At 42.4% G+C, this 21,199-nt stretch overlaps 1 protein-coding gene across 1 annotated transcript in view; it reads right to left on the bottom strand.

Moving 5' to 3' along the window:
- The window catches only part of HHLA1 (HHLA1 neighbor of OC90), a 71,624-nt gene that overhangs the window by 10,087 nt on the left and 40,338 nt on the right, over positions 1 to 21,199 (bottom strand). The window contains exon 8 of the mRNA XM_070940028.1: positions 19,598 to 19,684. Within this exon, the coding sequence (XP_070796129.1) occupies positions 19,598 to 19,684 (87 nt within the window). The remainder of the gene's footprint in view (positions 1 to 19,597; positions 19,685 to 21,199) is intronic.

Genomic DNA, 21,199 nt, shown 5'->3' with positions numbered 1-21,199 from the left:
TATGACCATTTTTCACACTTATGCCCATTGCAACATGCTAATGGTCAGGTGATCAAAATTCAGGTTCATACTTATGACAGTTACAGTCATGCGGGATCATGCAATTGTCCTGCTTTCAGGTGCTTTGGAGCATAGCTTGACTCCCTCTTCTTTGGGGCAGCCCCTGAGATATTGGAAGACTGCTATCATGTCTCCCCTAGTCCTTCTTTTCATTAAACTTGACATACCCAGTTCCTGCAACAGGTTTTAATATATTGAGTGTTATATTATGAATGTAAAATCCTTTGTATTGGACTGTTATCTTTTCAAGATGGGATTTGGGTTCGGTCACAGTAAAAGAACTGAAGCCTACAGGGTCTTTTGGGGGAAAAGGAAGAAATATCTTGTGCGACCTTCAACATCTCTTCAACCCTGTAGAAGAATCTCTCCTGGCAAAAGAAAAAAATAGACAGCTTTATCCTGAAGGTGAGGAGATGCCCGGCTCCCAAAACCACTCCATTTTCTGTCACATTCTTGAACCAAAGCCAGGTAGAAAAAAATATATCATTTCCCCATACTTCAGGGGTGAGATGGTCAGGTGTAGCTGTGCCTCTTCCAGAGACAATGGCCTTATTCTTTTTCCAGCTCTCCATCCCTCAACGCCTGTTTAAAATTAAAAAGTCATGTGCCAGCAATGAGCAAGTTATATGCTTTGGTGGAAGAAAGCCAAAACGAATAAGGAAATTGTTGAGAAGAAAATGTATACCTGCCATCAAGTCCAAGCACCAAAAGAAGACTTCTCAATTCTTGCTTTCATCTCCAAGATTTGACCAGTCTTTTGGTCCTGGTGAATGTCTTAGAGAAACACCTTCAAAAGCCAGAAGTGGAAACTCTCTCTGGTTTTCTGTTATCCCCTGACCATCTCCATATGGTCAACCCACGAAGGCCACTTCCTTGTAGTTGGTTGGCCTTTGGGGTTAAGGCTACTTTTTCTACAGTGCTTTTCATTCCTGCATGCATGTCTTCATTCTTACTTTGAAACAATATATCTGGAAGAGAACTTGCTATTATGTTAAGCAAGCGTCCCCCCCTAATCAGTAGGATCTACTTAATTTTCCAAGTCAAGAGCAGGCAACTTGATGCTTTCTATATGGCTTGGACTACAACTTCCACAATTCTTTGCTGACAGCAGCTCACAATTTCAGAGATCAAGACACTGCATATCAGATTTAAATTACAGGAAACAGCTTTGATAGATGGTTTGAAAAGTTTCCTAGCTTTAACAACAGTTCAACAATGAAACTAGTGACCCAAAGAGGTGGTAGACTTCATTCAACAGATGTGTTGACATCACTCAGAGATGCTTTCATTTGGATCCTTGCACTGAACAAAGAGTTGGATTCAATGACCTTGATGGTGTCTCCAACTCTGGGACTGTAGCATTCTGTAAAATTCCAAATTTGGCAAAAGGAGGGCAACAATTGATCTTTATCTCCAATCATCAGACTTTTATTTTAGAATAGAATAGAATAGAATAGAATAGAATAGAATAGAATAGAATAGAATAGAATAGAATAGAATAGAATAGAATAGAATGACAGAGTTGGAAGGGACCTTGGAGGTCTTCTAGTCCAACCCCCTGCTTAGGCAGGAAACCCTACACCACTTCAGACAAATGGTTATCCAACTTCTTCTTAAAAACTTCCAGTGTTGGAGCATTCACAACTTCTGGAGGCAAGTTGTTCCATTGATTAATTGTTCTCACTGTCAGGAAATATATCCTTAGTTCTAGGTTGCTTCTCTCCTTGATTAGTTTCCACCCATTGCTTCTTGTCCTGCCTTCAGGTGCTTTGGAGAATAGCTTGACTCCCTCTTCTTTAGGGCAGCCCCTGAGATATTGGAACAGTGCTATCATGTCTCCCCTAGTCCTTCTTTTCATTAAACTAGACATACCCAGTTCCTGCAACCGTTTTTCATATGTTTTAGCCTCCAGTCCCCTAATCATCTTTGTTGCTCTTCTCTGCACTCTTTCTAGAGTCTCCACATCTTTTTTACATCATGGCAACCAAAACTGAATGCAATATTCCAAGTGTGGCCTTACCAAGGCATTATAAAGTGGTATTAACACTTCACGTCATCTTGATTCTATCCCTCTGTTTATGCAGCCTAGAACTGTGTTGGCCTTTTTGGCAGCTGCTGCACACTGTTGGCTCATATCTAAATGGTTGTCCACTAGGACTCCAAGATCCCTCTCACAGTTACTACTATTGATCAAGGTACCACATATACGGTACCTGTGCATTTTGTTTTTCTTTTCTAAATGTAGAACTTTGCTTTTTTCACTGTTGAATTTTACTGCAGTGATGGGTGTCCTTACTTCTATCAAAGGTTGGAGTTCCAGAACAGTGGTCTCAGACCCACAACAGGCATGGAATGGTCATCAATAAACAAGACAGGATTGGCACGTTGGTTGTTCACCTGAAATTCTGAGGAGCTTCAGGGGTCATGAGAAAGGAGCTGGGGGCAGGATGAAACCCAAGGACTGCAAGATGCTTACTGTACTTTTCGGAATATAAGACACACTTTTCCCCCCTCTAAAAGTGGGTGAAAATTGTGGTGCGTCTTATACACCGAATCAGTGATGGGTTGCCCCCGGTTCGGACTGGTTCTATAGAACCGGTAGTAAAACCAGTGGGAGGCTCCTCCCACTGACCCCGACGTCATCAGAAAGCTTCTGCGCATGCGCAGAAGCGCGTTCACGAACGTGAGCGAAGCGAGCACGTGCAGGCGGCCCCATTGCAAACCAGTAGTAAAGGTAAGTAGAACCCACCCCTGCACTGAATGTTGCTGAAGCCCCACCCACTCGCTGGCCCCTACCCTTCAGCCATTTTTGGCTTCCGTGTATTGCGTTCTTGGCCTCTGCATGCCCCGTTTTTGATCTCTGTCGCATTTTTGGCCAGTTCCAGGCAGCGGGGATCAGCAGCAGCAGCGGCGGTAATCCCTGCCATTTGAAACCAGCCGAAAATGTGATGTGCGGAGGCCAAAAACGGGGTATGCGGAGGCCGAAAATGTGATGCACGGAGGCCGAAAACATGACACACAGAGGCGGCAATGGGCTGTGGTAATCCCCGCAGCCTGGAACAGCTGATTGGTGGTATTCTGGGAGGCTGATCCAATTGCCAATCAGCTGCTCATGCTGAATCAGGCTGCGATAACATGCTGAAGCTTACCAGGCTGTTTGCTGTTTGCTGCAAGGACGCTAGCCAGATGAATACTAATGGATGCTGGTTGGCAGAGACAGAATTTTTTTTTTCTTGTTTTCCTCCCCAAAAACTAATGTGCGTCTTATACTCCAGAGCATCTTATACTCCGAAAAATACGGTACTTATTGAGCTTGAAAGCAAATAGTAAGATAATATGGCAGACTTAATCTAACTGCTCCAGTTGTTGTTTCTGCTCCTATCAAGGCGGGCCATACATTCTATTTCACAAGTTAGTTATCCACACAACATTGACTCTATAAATTACATAGCAATCCAATCATGGATAAGAGGTACCATCCAGTCAAATTACACCTTGCAATATAGTAGAATCTTCTGTTCAAGCCCTTTAAGGTTGGCAGAGCTCATTTTTAGAGAATTGGAACATTACTACAACGTTAATAGTACTAATTCAGCCCACCCCATGTTTTCCAAAGACAACCTCCCTATATCGTAGTGGCATAAAAAATGGATTTTTTTAATCAACCCAAGACTGTTCAAATTTCACGTTAGAAATTCAGCTCTGAATGAATTTGAGATCACTTTAAAGGCTAACTCTTGCTGATATGTTGGTTGGTTCCTAATATTTAGGAACCTAATATTTATGGGATAAACATCTCCTACGATCCATGGAAAAATTATTTATTTATTTGTTCAACTTGTATGCGGCCTTTCTCCGAAGACTCAATGCATTTAAAAACCATATATAAAAACATTAAAAACAATTAAAACCCATTCACACCATTCATGGCCAGATCTCGCCAGATCGCAACAGCGAGATCAACGGCCCCAGGCCTGCCGGAAAAGCCAAGTTTTCACCACTTTTCGGAAGGCCAATAGGGTGGGGATGGTCTGGATCTCAGGAGGTAATTGGTTCCAGAGAGCTGGGGCAGCCACAGAGAAGGCCCTCCACCACGGGCCCGCCAGCCGGCACTGTTTAGCTGACGGGACCCAGAGGAGACCAACTATGTGAGATCTTACCAGTCACTGGGAGCTATCCGGTAGAAGGCGGTCTCGAAGATAACCTGGCCCTGAGCCATGTAGAGCTTTAAAGGTAAGAACCAACACCTTGAATTGTGACCAGAGACCAATAGAGAGCCAGTGCAGCTCAGGGAGAATTGGTGTAATGTGGGTGTACCTAGGTACACTAGGTGACTGTGAATTCTAGTCCCACCTTAGCCATGAAAGCCTGTTGGGTGAATTTGGGCCAATCACCAGGAGACTGTGAGTTCTGTGATTTTGGGCCCGTCCGTCCCAGCCGAACCCACCTCACAGGGTTGTAGCGTTATGGGGAAAATAGGAGGAGAAATGAGTATTAGTTATGTCTGTTCCCTGAGCTATTTCTAAAAACAATAAAGGTGGGATATAAAGGAGCCTGAGTGGCGTAGGAGGCTAATGCCTCCTAAGGCAGCATTTAATATCCAGCTGCCTGCAATTACTGCGAGTTCAATTCTCACCAGGCTCAAGGTCGACTCAGCCTTCCATCCTTTCTAAGGTGGGTAAAATGAGGACCCGGTTTGTGGGAGCTGACTTTGTATAAAATATACAAAAGTATGAAGGCTATTGCTTAATGCATTGTAAGCCGCCCTGAGTCTCCGGAGAAGGGCGGCATATAAAAATAAATAAAAATAAAATTTAAAAAAAATAAATATTAATAAATAAATGTTTTTTTAAAAAAAAAATATCGTTGCAGTTCTGCCAGCTTTGTGCCAGGATAACTGCACCCCCTGACTCTCTCTTTGTTAAGTAATTACTGAATATAAATGTTGCCCATTCCAAGAAAAGCAAAAACAAGGAAAACGGGCAGCTGAAGGCTCAGCTTTCAGGTCAATTAGTTGCTTGAAATAGAATCTTCCACGTTAAGACTGTAAATTTGTTGGCGACGCTTGTTGACTTAGTGACCAAGAGATGGACGGGAGAAAACACTACTCAAAGCAGCCATTCTCAAGGGCCCAACTTTGCCAAGACAACCTCAAAGGAATATGAGCTAATAGGGTCAGCGGCCTGAAGAATGCAATTATACAAGGAATTGGATACCCAATCTTTTGACCTCCCGTCTTCGGTCCAGAGAATTCAGCCGATTCCACTAAATTCAACCTAAGCAGAGCTGAAGAAGCTTCTTGGATGAGGAGTGAAAGGTCTTCAAAGAAAAACCAGAAAGTCCAGTTGCCTCTTGGAAAAAAGGCACCTTTGGGACAACCATGACCTGGATGACTGAGAAGCTCCATAGACAGATGCAGGGAAGACATTTTCTTGAAATTTGTGCAGTTTCTCCTGTCTGTTTTTTTCTAGAGGTGTCCTGCTATAGCAATGCAGATACACACTGGAACAGTCTTATGTGCAAGTGTGAATTTGTGCCCTGAATCTCCTACAATATTATTAGCATCTTATCTTCTTTCGTTTGTTTCCTTCACCAATGGTCCTGCTTCAGAAATATGTAGGTAGTCCTCGATTTACAACAATTCGTTTAGTGATTGTTACAATGGCACTGAAAGATGTGACTTATGCAGGGGTGGGATTCTACCGGTTTGGACCGGTTTGGGTGAACTGGTAGTCCGACGATCAGCTGGAAGCGAACCAGTGTCAGCTGGGCCCGTCCCTTCGTCCCTGCACTTTACTTGCCTTTATCTTCGCAACTGATTAGCATGGCAGAGCAGATTGCCGCACTTCAGCTGTTTTAATTCCCTACACTAATGCAGAAGGTGATATTTCGTTGAACTGCGTGTGTGCATGCAATGAAGCATGCATGTCATGCCTGGAAGCCATATTACCTGATATTACCATATTACCATATTATCTGATCCAGGCCTGCCACAGTCATACCGTGGGAAGTTGGGAGTGGGGATTGCATGAGTGAAGTAGAGATAGTCATAACAAACTTCTCTAAGAGAGGTTCAAGGCCATGGTGTCCGGAAGCTGTGCAAAGAAGAAATTGGAGGATATTCGGGAAAGAACTTGTTAGGAAATGATTTTACCTAACTTGTTGGGTTGGCAATAAATAAACCATCAATATTGCTTTAAGACTGCTGTATTGCATCATACTGTGTCCTGATTGGTTAGCTCTGTAGCCAATGTCCTCAAAAGGGAGCTAGAAACCTGGTTTGTTTCTCTTTGCTTCCTTTTACTGACTCTTTGCTGTGTTTTTGCTACTGTTTGCAAATATAGAAGAACTGATTATCGTGTATGACTACAATGACTGGTAAGAAGATTTTGTTACTGGATTATCCCTGGACTATTGTTTAACCATCTACTGCTTTATCTGTGTATGACCTGTGTATGACCTTTATCTGTGTATGACCTGAACTGTTTATTGGACTGTGACTTATTACTATTTCCTGAAAGTAAACACAACTCAGTGTATCTGTGTGTTGGCTGTGTTATTTCCTAACTACTCTCAATCGCTTTTCATGTGCACTCAGGGGTTGCTCTGCGAATTCCTCAACAGAATTGATTGGAGCTGTGGTGGACATGTGGGAGATGTGGGCAAGTTCTTGAACTTTCTTGTGGGTGAAAAAAACCCGGAAGCTTTCAGATTCAGGTTTTCCCAGATATGCCAATCTCACATCTCTAATAAAAGTTAACTTTGAGGAACTTCAAGTCTCAGAGTTTGATTTCATTGGCGGTGTTACTTGGAACCCTGACAGCGCGATCACCAAACCAGTTGTTAAACTGGAAGGATCCCACCACTGGACTTATGACTGTTTTTCACACGTATGACCCCATGGCCATATGATCAAAATTCAGATGCTCGGCATCCGACTCATATTTATGACCATTGCAGTGTCCCGGGGTCATGGAGATACCCTTTTGCGACCTTCTGACAAGCAAAGTCAATGGGGAAGCGGGATTCACTTAACAGCTGTGTTAGTAATGTAACAACTACAATGATTCACTTAACGACGGTGGCAAGAAAGGTTGTAAAATGGGTCCAAATTCATTTAACAAATGTTTTGCTTAACAACAGAAATTTTGGGCTGAAGGTTGTAAAATGGGACAAAATTCACTTAACAAACGTCTCACTTAACAACTGGAATTTTGGGCTCAAAATTGTGGTCGTAAGTTGAGGACTACCTGTAATATGGACCCTTTGCCCTTTAAAGGAAGAGATTTTAAACTTTTTTTTTTAAAAAAAAGTCATCTGTTTTCTTCCAGTCCTGTTGATCAGGTTAGCAGTCAGAAGAAGTAGAAATGCCGGATGGAACTAAAAGCTATTTCCAGGCCCAAATTCAGACAGAACAAAATTTCCTTTTTTCTTTTGCAACCGAAAAGCAGTAAAGCCAGGCCGTATCTCAAACAAGCAGAGCTCTTTGATTTAAAGTAATATCACAGGTGCAGATAATAAGCTTAAGGACTAGAAGCTTGAAATGTTTTTAGTAATCCCACACATGCTGACTCAGAACAAAAGAAGAGGCAGGAATGAAGGCGAAGCTCAGAACAAAAGGGATGAATAGGAAATGTGGAAATTGAGAGGTGAAAATAGGAGGTGGGGTGTCTTGTAGCAATTTTTTTCTGCATCAAGATGTATTTTTTTCGTGCGTGGAGTCTGTGAGAACAGTCCTGCAAAATGTATGCCATGTTTGGTCGCTCGAAAGAAAAGTACTTACTGGAATTCACCTTTGGTAAGCTGTCACTGTTAGGCCTCTGTGGCAATGTCACGAGGGCAGGTAAGGGTGTGTTTCCTGTCAAGGAAAGGAGAATGAGAAGAGAACGTATTAGCAAGCAGTGAATTGCACTGCTTTAGCGGAGGTTCCCACTAGAAATGCAGGTATGGGTTAGCACAATCTTGTCCTTCATGCACAGGGAGCCATGTTCTCTACACAGTAATGGCCAAAATTGTGGAAACCTTTTGGGAAAAGTATATTTTCTAAAACTAGCTGATAACACCACTTTTTTTTTTTTTTGTTTTTGTTTTTGGAGTAGTACCATAAAATTATATATCAATGGAAAGATAATTTAATCAAGAAGGTAATGCAATAACTTTTATGAAGGATTTGCTATTAGAATAGCAGTTACAGTATAAAGAAGGAAAGTGAAACACATAGAAAATAAACGAGATATACAAAAATGATCATCATAGAAAAAATGAGATATACAAAAATGATCACCATGTCAATTAATACTTAGTTGGGTAACCTTCAGCATGAATGACGGCCTTACAACATCTTCCCATGGAGTAAACCAAGTCTTTTAGTTCTGCAGCTGTTATAATGTGAAACCAAGATTGAATGATGGCTTCTATTAACTGGGTTTTATTGCTGGGTCACTTCCGACTAACAAGTTTCTTTAGTCAGCTCCCTAGATTTTTCAATTGGGTTAAGGTCTGGGCTATTCCCAGCCCATTCCAGCAGTGGAATAGGATTGTCTTGAAGCTCCAAAAAAAAGTGGTGTTCTTAGCCATCAAACCTCAAAAATACACTTTTCCCAAAAGGTTTCCACAATTTTGGCTACTAGTGCATATGTCTCCTTTAATCTCGTCTCCACCTTTGGCTCATTTCTGGAACAAATGAACCAGATGTATGAAGTTGGCCATCCCAGAACAAGATAGGCATCCTTATATCATTCCTTATATCATTCCTTATATCAAATGATTATGCATTCTATTTTTAAAAAGCACCCACACTTCCAGGAGGCAAGCTATTCCATTGATTAATTGTTCTCACTGTCAGAAAATTTCTCCTTACTTTTAGGTTGGATCTCTCTTTAAGAAGCTTCCACCCTTACTTCTTATCCTATCCTCAGATCAGGGGTGAAATCCAGCAGGTTCTGGAGAACCAGTAGTGGAAATTTTGAGTAGTTCGGAGAACTGGCAAATACCACCCCTGGCTGGTCCCAGAGTGGGGATTTTGCAGTATCCTTCCCCTGTCATGCCCACCAAGCCACACCCACAGAACCGGTAGTAAAATATTTGGATTTCACCACTGCCTCAGATGCTTTGGAGAATAAATCAATCTACTCTTCTTTGTGATATTCCCTCAAGTATTGGAAAACAGTTATCATGTCCCCACTCCCCAATCCTTCTCTTCAATAAGTTAGACATAGCTACCTCCTCCCTCAACTGTTCATCATACGATTTAGTTCCCAGACCCTTCATCATCTTTGTTACTCTTCTCTGCACTCTTTCTTAGGTTCTTAGCATCTCGGAATGGGACCCCGCACCACAGCCATTTTGTCATGATCCATTTGTCACACCATGGCCAACTCACCGCAGGATAATTCACCACAGTTCGATTTAATGATTTAAAAGAATTAAAATGTTGTTTTAATTTGTGTCATTCATATTTCATTTTGTCCCTCCTTTCTGTAATGATTCTCTTCCACCGTTTCTTCAAGATTAGTGTAATTCTTGTCCCACAGCAAGTTGGCCATGGTAACAGAGATGCTATTCAGCAGGTTTTGACAGGTTTGGGAGAACCGGTAGCAGAAATTTTGAGTAGTTCGGAGAACCGGCAAATACCACCTCTGGCTGGCCCCAGAGTGGGGTGGGAATGGAGATTTTGCAGTATCCTTCCCCCAGGAGTGGGGAGGGAATGGAGATTTTGCAGTATCCTTCCCCCAGGAGTGGGGAGGGAATGGGGATTTTGCAGTATCCTTTCCCTGGAGTGGGGTGGGAATGGGGATTTTGCAAAATCCTTCCCCAGGAGTGGGTTGGGAATGGAGATTTTGCAATATCCTTCCCCTGGAGTGGGGTGGGAATGGGGATTTTGCAATATCCTTTCCCTGGAGTGGGGTGGGAATGGGGATTTTGCAGTATCCTTCCCCTGGAGTGGGGTGGGAATGGGGATTTTGCAATATCCTTTCCCTGGAGTCGGATGGGAATGGAGATTTTGCAGTATCCTTCCCCTGAAGTGGGGTGGAAATGGGGATTTTGCAGTATCCTTCCCCCAGGAGTGGGGTGGGAATGGAGATGTTGCAGTATCCTTCCCCTGCCATGCCCACCAAGCCATGCCCACAGAACCGGTAGTAAAAAAAAATTGAATTCCACCACTGCATGGTCAGTTGTCCCACTGTGAGTTGACCGTGGTGAGTTGGCCATGGCAAGTTGCCCTAGACTGGACCCTCTTTTTTGTGCCGTGATGACCGGAATTGGGCACAGTATTCCAGGAGTGGCCTCACTAGTGCAGTAAGATCATAAATGAGTTTCCCAAGATCCTTTGTGTAGTCCTTTTCTGCACCTTCTCAAGCGTTGAAATCAGTGGTTAAATCCAATTTTTTTTACTACCGGTTCTGTGGGTGTGGCTTAGTGGGCATGGCAGGGGAAGGATACTGCAACATCTCCATTCCCACCCCACTCCAGGTGAAGGATATTGCAAAATCCACATTCCCTCCCCACACCTGGGGCCAGCCAGAGGTGGTATTTGCCGGTTCTCCGAACTGCTCAAAATTTCTGCTACCGGTTCTCCAGAACCTGTCAGAATCTGCTGGATTTCACCCCTGGTTAAAATATACTTTCTTGTGACAAACAGAACACTGCACCGTGCGACACATAATAGTTGCAACTTACTAGAAGGAGGATGGGTCTTCAAGGCAACTGGTTTTTGCTCTGTAGATGGAGAAGCCAATGGAGAAGGGACACCCATTGCTGTAAATATTGAGTAATAAAATCATTAGTCTGCTCCCAGCCGATCTCAATTAATCAAAATGAAATTTAAATTCTAGAAAACGAGTTACAATAAAGGGGAGATCTGGATTAAAAAGAATGTGTGGCTCTTAAGCGTGGATACCCTAAAAGGATTTTCTGCTTGCATGAAATACAGTCTCTCTTTAAAAAAAAAAAAAAAAAACCTTTCTGTGCATATTCTTAAAGGCTTAAAAGCTTTATTTAAAAAATAACATTAGTTGGCTGAATGGAGAATTTATTTGCACAGTCTGGGATTCATTACTTCATGCTTCGCTTGCTGTTAAAATAAATACTATCAAGAAATTAATTTGATACCCAACTTTTTCAAGGAATGAAATTCCTCCAGTTTTATCGACATCAGTTGGGCCATTTCAATTGAGAGATGTCATCACATAACTAAACCTGGTTGTCCCTGCAGGTGACAACCAGGTCCCATTTATTGTGTGATTCCCTAAGAGCTGAGGATCGCAAATATGAATACTCAGGAAAAAGAAAGCAGCAGTGGCTGGGAAGGAAAGTGAATGGATGACATTAAATCAATTCAAAGAATGCCAGTTTGGTATCGTGGTTAAAGCATCAGGCTAGAAACCGGGTGGCCAGGAGTTATAGTTCCTCTTAGGCATGAAGCCAGTTGGGTGACTTTGGGCCGATCACTAGGAGACTGTGAGTTCTAGTCTTGCCTTAGGCATGAAAGCCAACTGGATGACCTTGGGCCGAACACTAGGAGACTGTGAGTTCTAGTCCCACCTTAAACATGAAAGTCAGCTGGGTGACTTTGGGCTAATCACCAGGAGACCATGAGCTCTAATCCCGCCTCAGGCATGAAAGCCAGCTCAGTGACTTCGGGCCAGTCCCTCTCTCTTAACACTAGGAAGCAAGCAATGACAAACCATTTCCAAAAATACTGCTAAGAAAATTTCAGGGACTTGTCCAGCCAGTTGCCATGGGTCAACAATTACTCAAAGACAGGACAGGACAGGACAGGACAGGACAGGACAAGACAAGACAAGACAAGACAAGACAAGACAAGACAGGGAAAAGGAAAAGGAAAAGGAAAAGGAAAAGGAAAAGGAAAAGGAAAAGGAAAAGGAAAAGGAAAAGGAAAAGGAAAAAGGAAAAAAGTTTGGGAAACTTGGCAATAAACAAAAGAGCTGAAATGCTGAATATTTCCAGACTTTGAACACTCACTTGGTGCTGGCCGGGTCATAGACAGAAAGTCTGATTGGATCAAAGGAGCTGAAGGTATAGATGGTTGGGTAGGAGAAATGCCCCATCCCATTGAAGCGTTTGTCTGCAACCAAGATGAGATCTGGGGAGAAGGACCTGGAGAACTTTTCAAAGTAGCAGAGTTTTGCCATATTGACAACTGTTGGGGAACCGTTTCATCCTCTTTCACAACAATGGTCTTAGCTTGTAAAGGTATCCTTGGGGCTGGAGAAAAAAAGAAAGAAAGAAAAGTATGTAAATCAACAGAGCCTCTAATGCAGTGTTTCTCAACCTTGGAAGCTTGAAGATGAGTGGACTTCAACTCCAAGAATCCCCCAGCCAGCGCTGCTGGCTGGGGGATTCTGGGAGTTGAAGTCCACCCATCTTCAAGCTTCCAAGGTTGAGAAACACTGCTCTAATGGAACATTTTTATTTATTTTTATTTTCGTCAAGCATGTATTTTATGACAGATACAAGTGTAAACATAATTATAAATACATGAAAAGGATTAGGACAGAAATGGTGGGCACCCTGGTGTGCTTATGCACGCCCCTTACTGACCTTTTAGGAATCTAAGGGTTAAAATCTATGGTTAAAGTTTTGGGGGTTTGGGGAAGAAACCTCAGAGTCAGGTAGCGCATTCCAGGCATTGACCAATCTGTTACTGAAGTCGTATTTTCTGCAGTCTAGTTTGGATCAGTTTACCAAGAGTTTGTATCTATTGTGTGCACTTGTATTGTTTTGGTTGAGGCTGAAGTATTCATTGGCTGGTAGGACATTGTAGCAGACGATGTTATGTACTATGCTTAGGTCAGACTGAAGACGGTGAAGTTCTAAGTTGTCTAAGCACAAAATTTCGAGTCTGGTGGCCTAAGGTATTTTGTTGCGAGCAGAGGAGTGGAAGACTCCTTTATTTACCATCTTAATCCTTTATTTACCGTCCACCTTAAGAGATCTGGAGTAAAATGTGGTGCTTTTGTGTTTGATAACTTTCTTGAGAAGGAAGAGGTTTCATTGGATTGAACGCATGGTCCCATGGCAATCAAACATAGACTTTCACTTCCCTGCCAATATTCTTTAACTCAGCTCTATAGGACCGTGATGGTGAACCTATGGCACGTGTGCCAGAGGTGGGACACAGAGCCCTCTCTGTGGGCATGTGCACCATCACCAGCTGGTCTTTGCAGGTGCCAGAGCACCAAAAAATGGCCTGAAAACAGCCCCCCAAAATGGCCTGAAAACGGCCAAAAAAATAGCCTGAAAACGGCCAAAAAACCCGGCCAAAAACCAGGCATGCGTGTGCCAGCCAGCTGATCTTCAGGTTTCTGGTGCCCCAGCATGCACGAAGATCAGCTGGCTGGCGTGCATGAGTATGCCAGAAACCCAAAGACCAGCTGGCTGGCACGTGCAAGTGCACCAGCCAGCTGGTCTTTGGGTTTCCGGCGCTCCAGCGTGTGCACATGCACACGTGTTCCGATTTGGGTACTAAGTGCCGAAAAGGTTCGCCATCACTGCCATAGGACAATATCACCTTGATTCAGGTTTATTATATCTCTCCCCACTTTTTTTTTTTTTTAGTCTCACAGAAAGGTAATTCTTTTTCTTTCAGTTCAATATATACTCTTTATCATGTACCGCTTTAACATTCCAAGTTGCAACATTCTGCAAACTATGGGCTTCATCAGAGGGGCCCACAGCTATTGACCTCTGATATCCATCATGACATTTGTTAATTCTCATATTATTATTTTTTTATTAAGGTAGAGAAGGTATAAACTGTTGTTAGTTCTGGCACATTTTGGCCAGTAAACCACACATACAAGCAAACCCACTTTTAACCCACACTCTTAGCTGGGTCTTAGCTGCAAGCCACAAACTCTAAACTTGAGATGGTCTTGCAAGCCAGTTTGGAGATACATGCAATTTTTTTTTTTTTTTGGTCTTCTGTTCAACTACAGTAGTGGCCAAAATTGTGGAAACCTTTTGGGAAAAATGTATTTTCTAAAACTAGCTAATAACACCACTTTTTTGGGGGGGGAGTAGTACCATAAAATTGTATATCAGTGGAAAGATAATTTAATCAAGAATGCAATGCAATAACTTTTATGAAGGATTTGCTATTAGAAGAGCAATTGCAGTATAAAGAAGAAAAGTGAAACACATAGAAAAAAAGAGATATACAAAAATGATCACCAAGTCAGTTAATACTTAGTTGGGTCACCTTTAGCATGAATTATGGCCTTACAAAGTCTTCCCATGGAGTGAACCAAGTCTTTTAGTTCTGCAGCTGTTGTAATGTGAAAGCAAGATTGAAGGATTGCTTCTATTAACTGGGTTTTATTGCGGGGACTAACAAGTTTCTTTAGTCGGCTCCATAGATTTTCAATTGGATTAAGGTCTGGGCTATTCCCAGGCCATTCTAGCAGTGGGATATGATTGTCTTGAAACTCCCCCAAAAAAGTGGTGTTCTTAGCCATCAAACCTCAAAAATACACTTTTCCCACAAGCTTTCCACAATTTTGGCCGCTACTGTATATCTGATTCTTGGACTCAGACTAGTCCCTGCAGTTTTCTTGGCAAAGTTTCTCAGAAGGGGTTTGCCATTGCCTCCTTCCTAAGTCAAAGAGGGCAGGACTAAAACTCAGAGCCTTCTGATTTCTATGCTGATACCTTCACCAAACTGGCTCTCACATACAATATACTGATATGCCATTGTGAATCTATTTTAGATAAATGGAAGACTGGAATAAAATTTCTCTTAAGCAAGTAAAATCCCTTAAAATAAAGACGGTTATACCGCATGAAGTCAGCGATGGTTTGAGTAGTCTATGATTGATTGGTTGAAATTATCAAATTCATACCACACAACTCCATGGCCTCTACAAGAATGGTGCGGTGGCCTAGAGGTGGAGCTCTCGCCTCACAACCAGGAGGCTGTGAGTTCGATCCTAGGTAGAGGCAAATATTTTTCTCTCTCTGGGCACACTGAGAATATATCTGCTGGACAAAACTCCAAATTGGCAACTGGAAGGGCATCCAGCTATTATAACAGTCTGCTAGCTCCATTCAGTTGCCCAGACTCCACCCTGCAAGGCCTTATGGGGTTGTTAAAAGAAGATAAACTATATAGCCTATACAGACTCACTATGAGCTGGCAGAAATCTTGACGAAGTGCTGGAGATGTCTATAGAAGCAGGAGAAGACCTTGTTAAGGTTGCTTCAGCAGAGGGAAGACCAGATTCTTTGGAAGCATTGGTCTTCAGCCACCAGGAAGCTTGTACCAATGGAACTTCTGGTCCTTCTGCTTTTCCAGGCTTCAGCCAATTTGGCTGTTTTGTCAACAACAGGTCTTCCTTCAAGGTGCCAGTTTGTGTCCAGGTAGGCAACTTTGCAGCTGAAAGACGTTAAACATAGTTATTGTTCGTGGAATACGTTTCAGCTTCACACTCATACATTCCCCATCATTGTATATAAAGGCTGTACAGCAATGTTTCTCAACCTTGGTAGCTTGAAGATGGGTGGACTTCAACTCCCAGAATCCCCCAGCCAGCGCTGCTGGCTGGGGGATTCTGGGAGTTGAAGTCCACCCATCTTCAAGCTACCAAGGTTGAGAAACACTGCTGTACAGGAATATTAGATCTCTAGGGATACCAATGGATGTGCCCAATAGGCTAAAAGTTGGTAGGATAAAATACAGAAAAGCAGATAATTCAGTTCCCCCCCCCAAAAAAAATGTAATATTGCTAATAAATGTAATATTTATTTATTTATTTATTTATGAATTTTTATACCGCCCTTCTCCCTAAGGACTCAGGGCGGTGTATAGCCACATAAAAACATAGACTACAAATATTAAAATTGATTATATTGATAATAATATTGATTAGCCTGTTGTTTCACTAGCTTGTGTCGAGGAGATATCTTCCCATTCTTCCACCACCATTAAATCAGCAATCTTGTGAACATTCATAGCCCATGAGTGAGGAATGGAGGGATGTTAGATGGATGGATGGAGGCAAGGAGGGAGGGAGAGATAAAATGTTATGGTTATTACCAAATGGAGTATGGAAAAACAGTGGCTGCATGTGAGGAGTGTTGACATGTTGTGAGTATGGGGGCTACAAACCCTAGTACCATGATGGTGAACCTATGGCTAGTGTGCCACACAGTGGTGGGTTTCGAATTTTTTTACTACTAGTTCTGTGGGTGTGGCTTGGTGGGTGTGGCTTGGTGGGCGTGGCAAGGGAAGGATACTGTAAAATCTCCATTCCCTCCCCAATCCAGGAGAAGGTTACTGCAAAATACCCATTTCCTCCCGATCAGCTGTGACTCGGGATGCAGAGAATAGATGGAGACGAGGCCAGTCAGAATTTTTACTACTGGTTCTCCGAACTACTCAAAATTTCCACTACCGGTTCTCCAGAACTGGTCAGAACCTGCTGAAACCCACCTCTGGTGCCACAGCTGGCACACAGAGCCCTTTCTGCGGGCATGTGAGCTGTCGCCCAGCTCAGCTTCACCGCGCAAGCGAGCACACCTCCCACCAGCCAGCTGGTTTTCGGGATGCACAAGAGGTGGGGCACATGCAGGAGACATGAGCGCATGTGTGAGGGGTCATGAATGCATGTGCAGGGGGTGGGGGTTGCACACCCATATATGGGGGGCAGGGGGAGCGTGGGGGTACGGCGCCCCCCGCTGGCCCATTTTTGGGCCCAGGAGACTGCAGGGAGGCCTACTAGGTCCAAAATGGGGTGTGGGAGGGTGCAGTGCTCCCCCCATGGCCCGTTTTTGGGCCCAGGAGGCTTCAGGGAGGCCTACTAGGCCTAAAACAGGGGCAGGGAGGTCACACACTGTTGCACGGAGGAGCAATGGGGAGCTGGGGGTTTGTATGCGCATGCGCAGGGGTGGGGGAACATGAGAGGGCACATGCATGGGGGGCGCATTGCATTATGGGTGCTGGCACGTACTTTCAGCACATGACAAGAGAAAGGTTAACCATCCCTGCCCTACTATTTACAGCTGGCCAGTTCAAATCAGCTTTACATGCCAGCCAGCTTGTCAATGTGGATATACATTTTCTGAGGAGCGAGAAAATGTCTGTCATGTGTATAACAATCTGTTATGTGTACAACGATCAAATTCTTTCAGCTCCTCCTATTGGACCTAAGTTCTTTTAAAATCGTAACAGATCTTCAAGAGGAAACCAAGGAACAAAATATTGACCTAGAGTGGGACGGGGAAAAAAGGTTGACAGTCGCAAAGAGTTTCTGATTAAAGCTTGGACTTTCTAGAAATCGGGGAGAAAATAAAGGAACCTGCTGCAGAAAAATCATCTTTGTAAAGTTAGGTATGTCTAGCCCTGAATATTCATTTTTGGTGTGGCACCAGCTTTATTGTTTTTTGTTCTTATTCTTTGTCATTGTTCCTTATTTCATTTTCTTATTTCTCTCTCTCTAAGAGAAATAATACAAAATTTGGTGTAAAATTCTGACTTTATTTCACCCAAGTCCAACTGTGAAAAAGTGAGGTCACAGTGAAAAAAACCTCAGCTTCTGAACTTGTTGTTCAAACTGGGAAAAAAGTGAAATTTTGATTTTAGGTTTTGATAACTAGAATGGTTTTATTGTTCTAGAAATGGCTTGAAATGTGAAGATATGTAAAGCTTTAATGTAAAACTGAGGTTTTAGTTCTTTTTGTAATCTACTGCGTTGAAAAAAGTCAGAAGTTGCTATTCTTTCTTTCTTTTTCTTTCTTTCTCTTTCTTTCTTTTTATTTATTTATTTATTTATTTATTTATTTATTTATTTATTTATTTATTTATTTATTTATTTATTTATTTATTTATTTCCAGACCCTTGTTTTTTCTTCTCTTAGTTTTCTTTTGTTACTTTTTGTATTTATATTGTTTGGGTCCGAGCCTGATGGACGCCAGACACAAGGTGCAGGTTTTCTGAGTACCCCAAAGAAAAAGGGCTCCAGTAAAAAGCTGAGTACTCCAACTTTTTACTGGAGTACCCCAAGGAAAAAGGGGCTCCTGGCCAAAATGCCAAGAACCAAGAACAAAGGATTAAGAAAGCTTTATACATTTTCACTAAAGAAGAAGGTGAGATAATAAGAAATATCATCTAATAAACATTTTAGTAATAATTCTACAATTTGTTCTATTGATCTCTAGCTGTCCCTATTCCTAAGCCTTGGCTAATGAATGCCCCAGGAGTTATCTAATACACATTTTATTGGCTGCAGGCCATCTGTATTCCTAATTGTTAGCTGAGGCCTGCAAGTTGTCTAACTCTTGTTACTTTTCTCAGCTTTCTATCTACCCAGAATTGTTACAAGATTTACACATGCATATTTCCTGTAGATAAGCATTCTTTGTTCTTGCCAGACACACTCCCCAATGACAGGCTTCCTGATTTACTTTCAAGTGTGTGTCATGACCTGGCTTTATTTTAGCATACAGCCCATCAATATCTTATAATAAAATTTAATATAAAGGCTTTAAAAAATACAGAGATCAAATTATTCAACTTTTGAGAAAGAAAAGATTCTTTTGTATATCCCTGGTAGTTTAAAAAAAAGAGAGAGAGAGTTGTAATAATCTTTCTTGGCATGCAACAACTGTGACGTGAGACTGCTGTTTCACACTCTGTCTAATGTCAGAACTGGCTCCAATGAACATGCAGCTGAGGACTACTCTAAACCCTCTTTTCATTGCTCAGTATCTCTCTCTTCTAAATGGACATATTCAGGACATAATGTTAGACCCAAAGAACTAAGAGTGACACATGGAGATTCTTCTGAGTAGCTGCCTTATAGTTGCAGGATTCAATCTGGATCGGTCGCTGGGACCCGAGGTTTTGTCTGGCGAGCTTTCAGACTCATGCTGGAGCCCATCTTCCCAAGAATTTCTCTCTAGGCTAGATTCGTGCTAGAGCTAGAGAGAAGTCCTCTTGAGGATGGGCTCCAGCACAAGTCTGAAAGCTCAGAAGACAAAACCTCTGGTACAGGGGTGAAATCTACTTACCTTCCCAACCGGTTCTTCAGGTGTGCGCGCGGACCCTCTGCAGATGCCCAAATCCTTCTGCACATGCGCAGAGGGTAAAAAACAAGTTAAAACCAGGAAGTAACAATGACCGGGCAGGTGGGCGGAACCTCATGCCGCCATCGCTACCGGTTCTCCGAACCACCAGCTGCCATCGCTACCGGTTTGGCTGAACTGATCCGAACTGGGAGCATTTCACCCTTGCTCTGGCACCAGTGACCGATCCAGATTTGATCCTGCAACATTATCCTGGGACACGTATATCCGCCTTCGTTCGTGCTTTATAGATGGTTGTTTGCTTACAGACAGAATCTTGCCAGACTAAAGCAATTATCCAACATAACTATTGACATGCTTGTGAATTGCTAGGGAGGGTCTGATCTTGCTCTTTTCCTGCCCACCAGACATTCCAAACTCTATTGTCCCTTTGCTATCTGGGAAAAAAGGCCCTCCTGTAACTCCAGACTACCTTCTATCACATATACTCACCCAAAAAATCTGATATGTTGCCGGAAAAAGTGTAGTTGACTATAGGAGACTTCTCTATTGCTTCCCATAGATCTGTAAGATTTCTGCCTATAGAGAAAAAAAAGTGTGGGGAGATGAAGATATCATTGCTTTTGGTTCAGTGGCTACTATAACTAGTGATCAGATCACTGCACTGAGGTTGTCTATAGCAGGAACCTGAGTATTGACAGGGTTGAAAAACTTTGACTCCCATAATCCAGAGCAAAAAATATCACTATCTTTGCAAGAACTTAACACAGTATATCTATATCTATAATCTATATCTATATCATCTATATCTATATCTATATCTATATCTATATCTATATCATCTATATCTATAATCTATATCTATATCTATATCTATATCTATATCTATATCTATATCTATATCTATATCTATATCTATATCTATATTATCTATATCTATCATCTATATCTATCATCTATATCTTTATATATCATCTATATCTATAATCTATATCTATATATCTGTATCATCTATATCTATAATCTATATCTATATCTATATCATCTATATCTATATCTATATCTATCATCTATATCTATATCTATCATCTATATCTATATCTATATCATCTATATCTATCATCTATATCTATCATCTATATCTGTCATCTATATCTATATCTATATGTATATCTAGATGAAGGATAGATGATAAATGATGTGCTCCTCTGTGGGCCCCAAGGGAGTCAGCAGAACCAGGTCTTCAAGCATTTCTGAGAGACCAGGACAGTGGGGGCCAGTGGTGGGTTGCCCCCAGTTCGGACTGGTTTGCATGAACAGGTAGTAAAACTGGCGGGAGACTCCGCCCACCGACCCGGACGTCATCAGGAAGTTTCTGCACATGTGAAGCGAGTGTGTGTGGTCCCGTTGCAAACCTGTAGTAAAGGTAAGTAGAACCCACCCCTGGTGGGGGCCCACCTCATCTTTGGGCTGAGCATATTCATCAGGACAGGGGCATATGACAGAGAAGGGCCTCTTCCTGAACCCTACCAGTTGGAGTTCTTCCATTGATGGAATGCATAGCATACATTTCCTCCCTGACTGGGTGGGACAGGCTGATGTAATGGGGCAAAGAAACTCTGCAGGTCACCTGGCCCATGCCAGGTAGGGCTTAAAAGGTCATTGCCAATACCTTAAATTGGACCTGGAAGCAAACTGGTACCTAATGCAGCTTATGCGGCAGAGTTGTTCCATGCCCCATCCTTTGAGCACCCAAGATAGCTCATGCAGCTGCATCCTGTAGCCCCTGAAGCTTCTGGATATTCTTCAAAGGGAGCCTCTTTGCAATAGTCCAAATGGGAAACAATCCGTGGGTGGGTGAGTGACTGAGCAAAGGGCCTCTCTATCCAGGAAGGATGCACAACACAAAGTTGAGCAAAATAGGCCATTATCCTCAAAAACGTATTTACCTTGAGCTAACAGGATGACAGAGTTGGAAGAACAATGGAAGATGATCAATATTGTATTGTGATTTTATCACACATGCTAAAGTTTGCAAAGTTAGGGATGGCATGAATATTGTCATCCTTTCGCAATGCATGACTCTTGAACGAA

This window comes from Pituophis catenifer, unplaced genomic scaffold, assembly GCF_029215685.1.
Source record: "Pituophis catenifer annectens isolate HBS135680 unplaced genomic scaffold, rPitCat1.0.hap2 SCAF_3, whole genome shotgun sequence".
In the NCBI taxonomy this organism is placed as follows: Eukaryota; Metazoa; Chordata; class Lepidosauria; order Squamata; family Colubridae; genus Pituophis; species Pituophis catenifer.
Note: the sequence above shows the minus strand (reverse complement) of the source record. Positions and strands in the feature narration are given on the sequence as shown.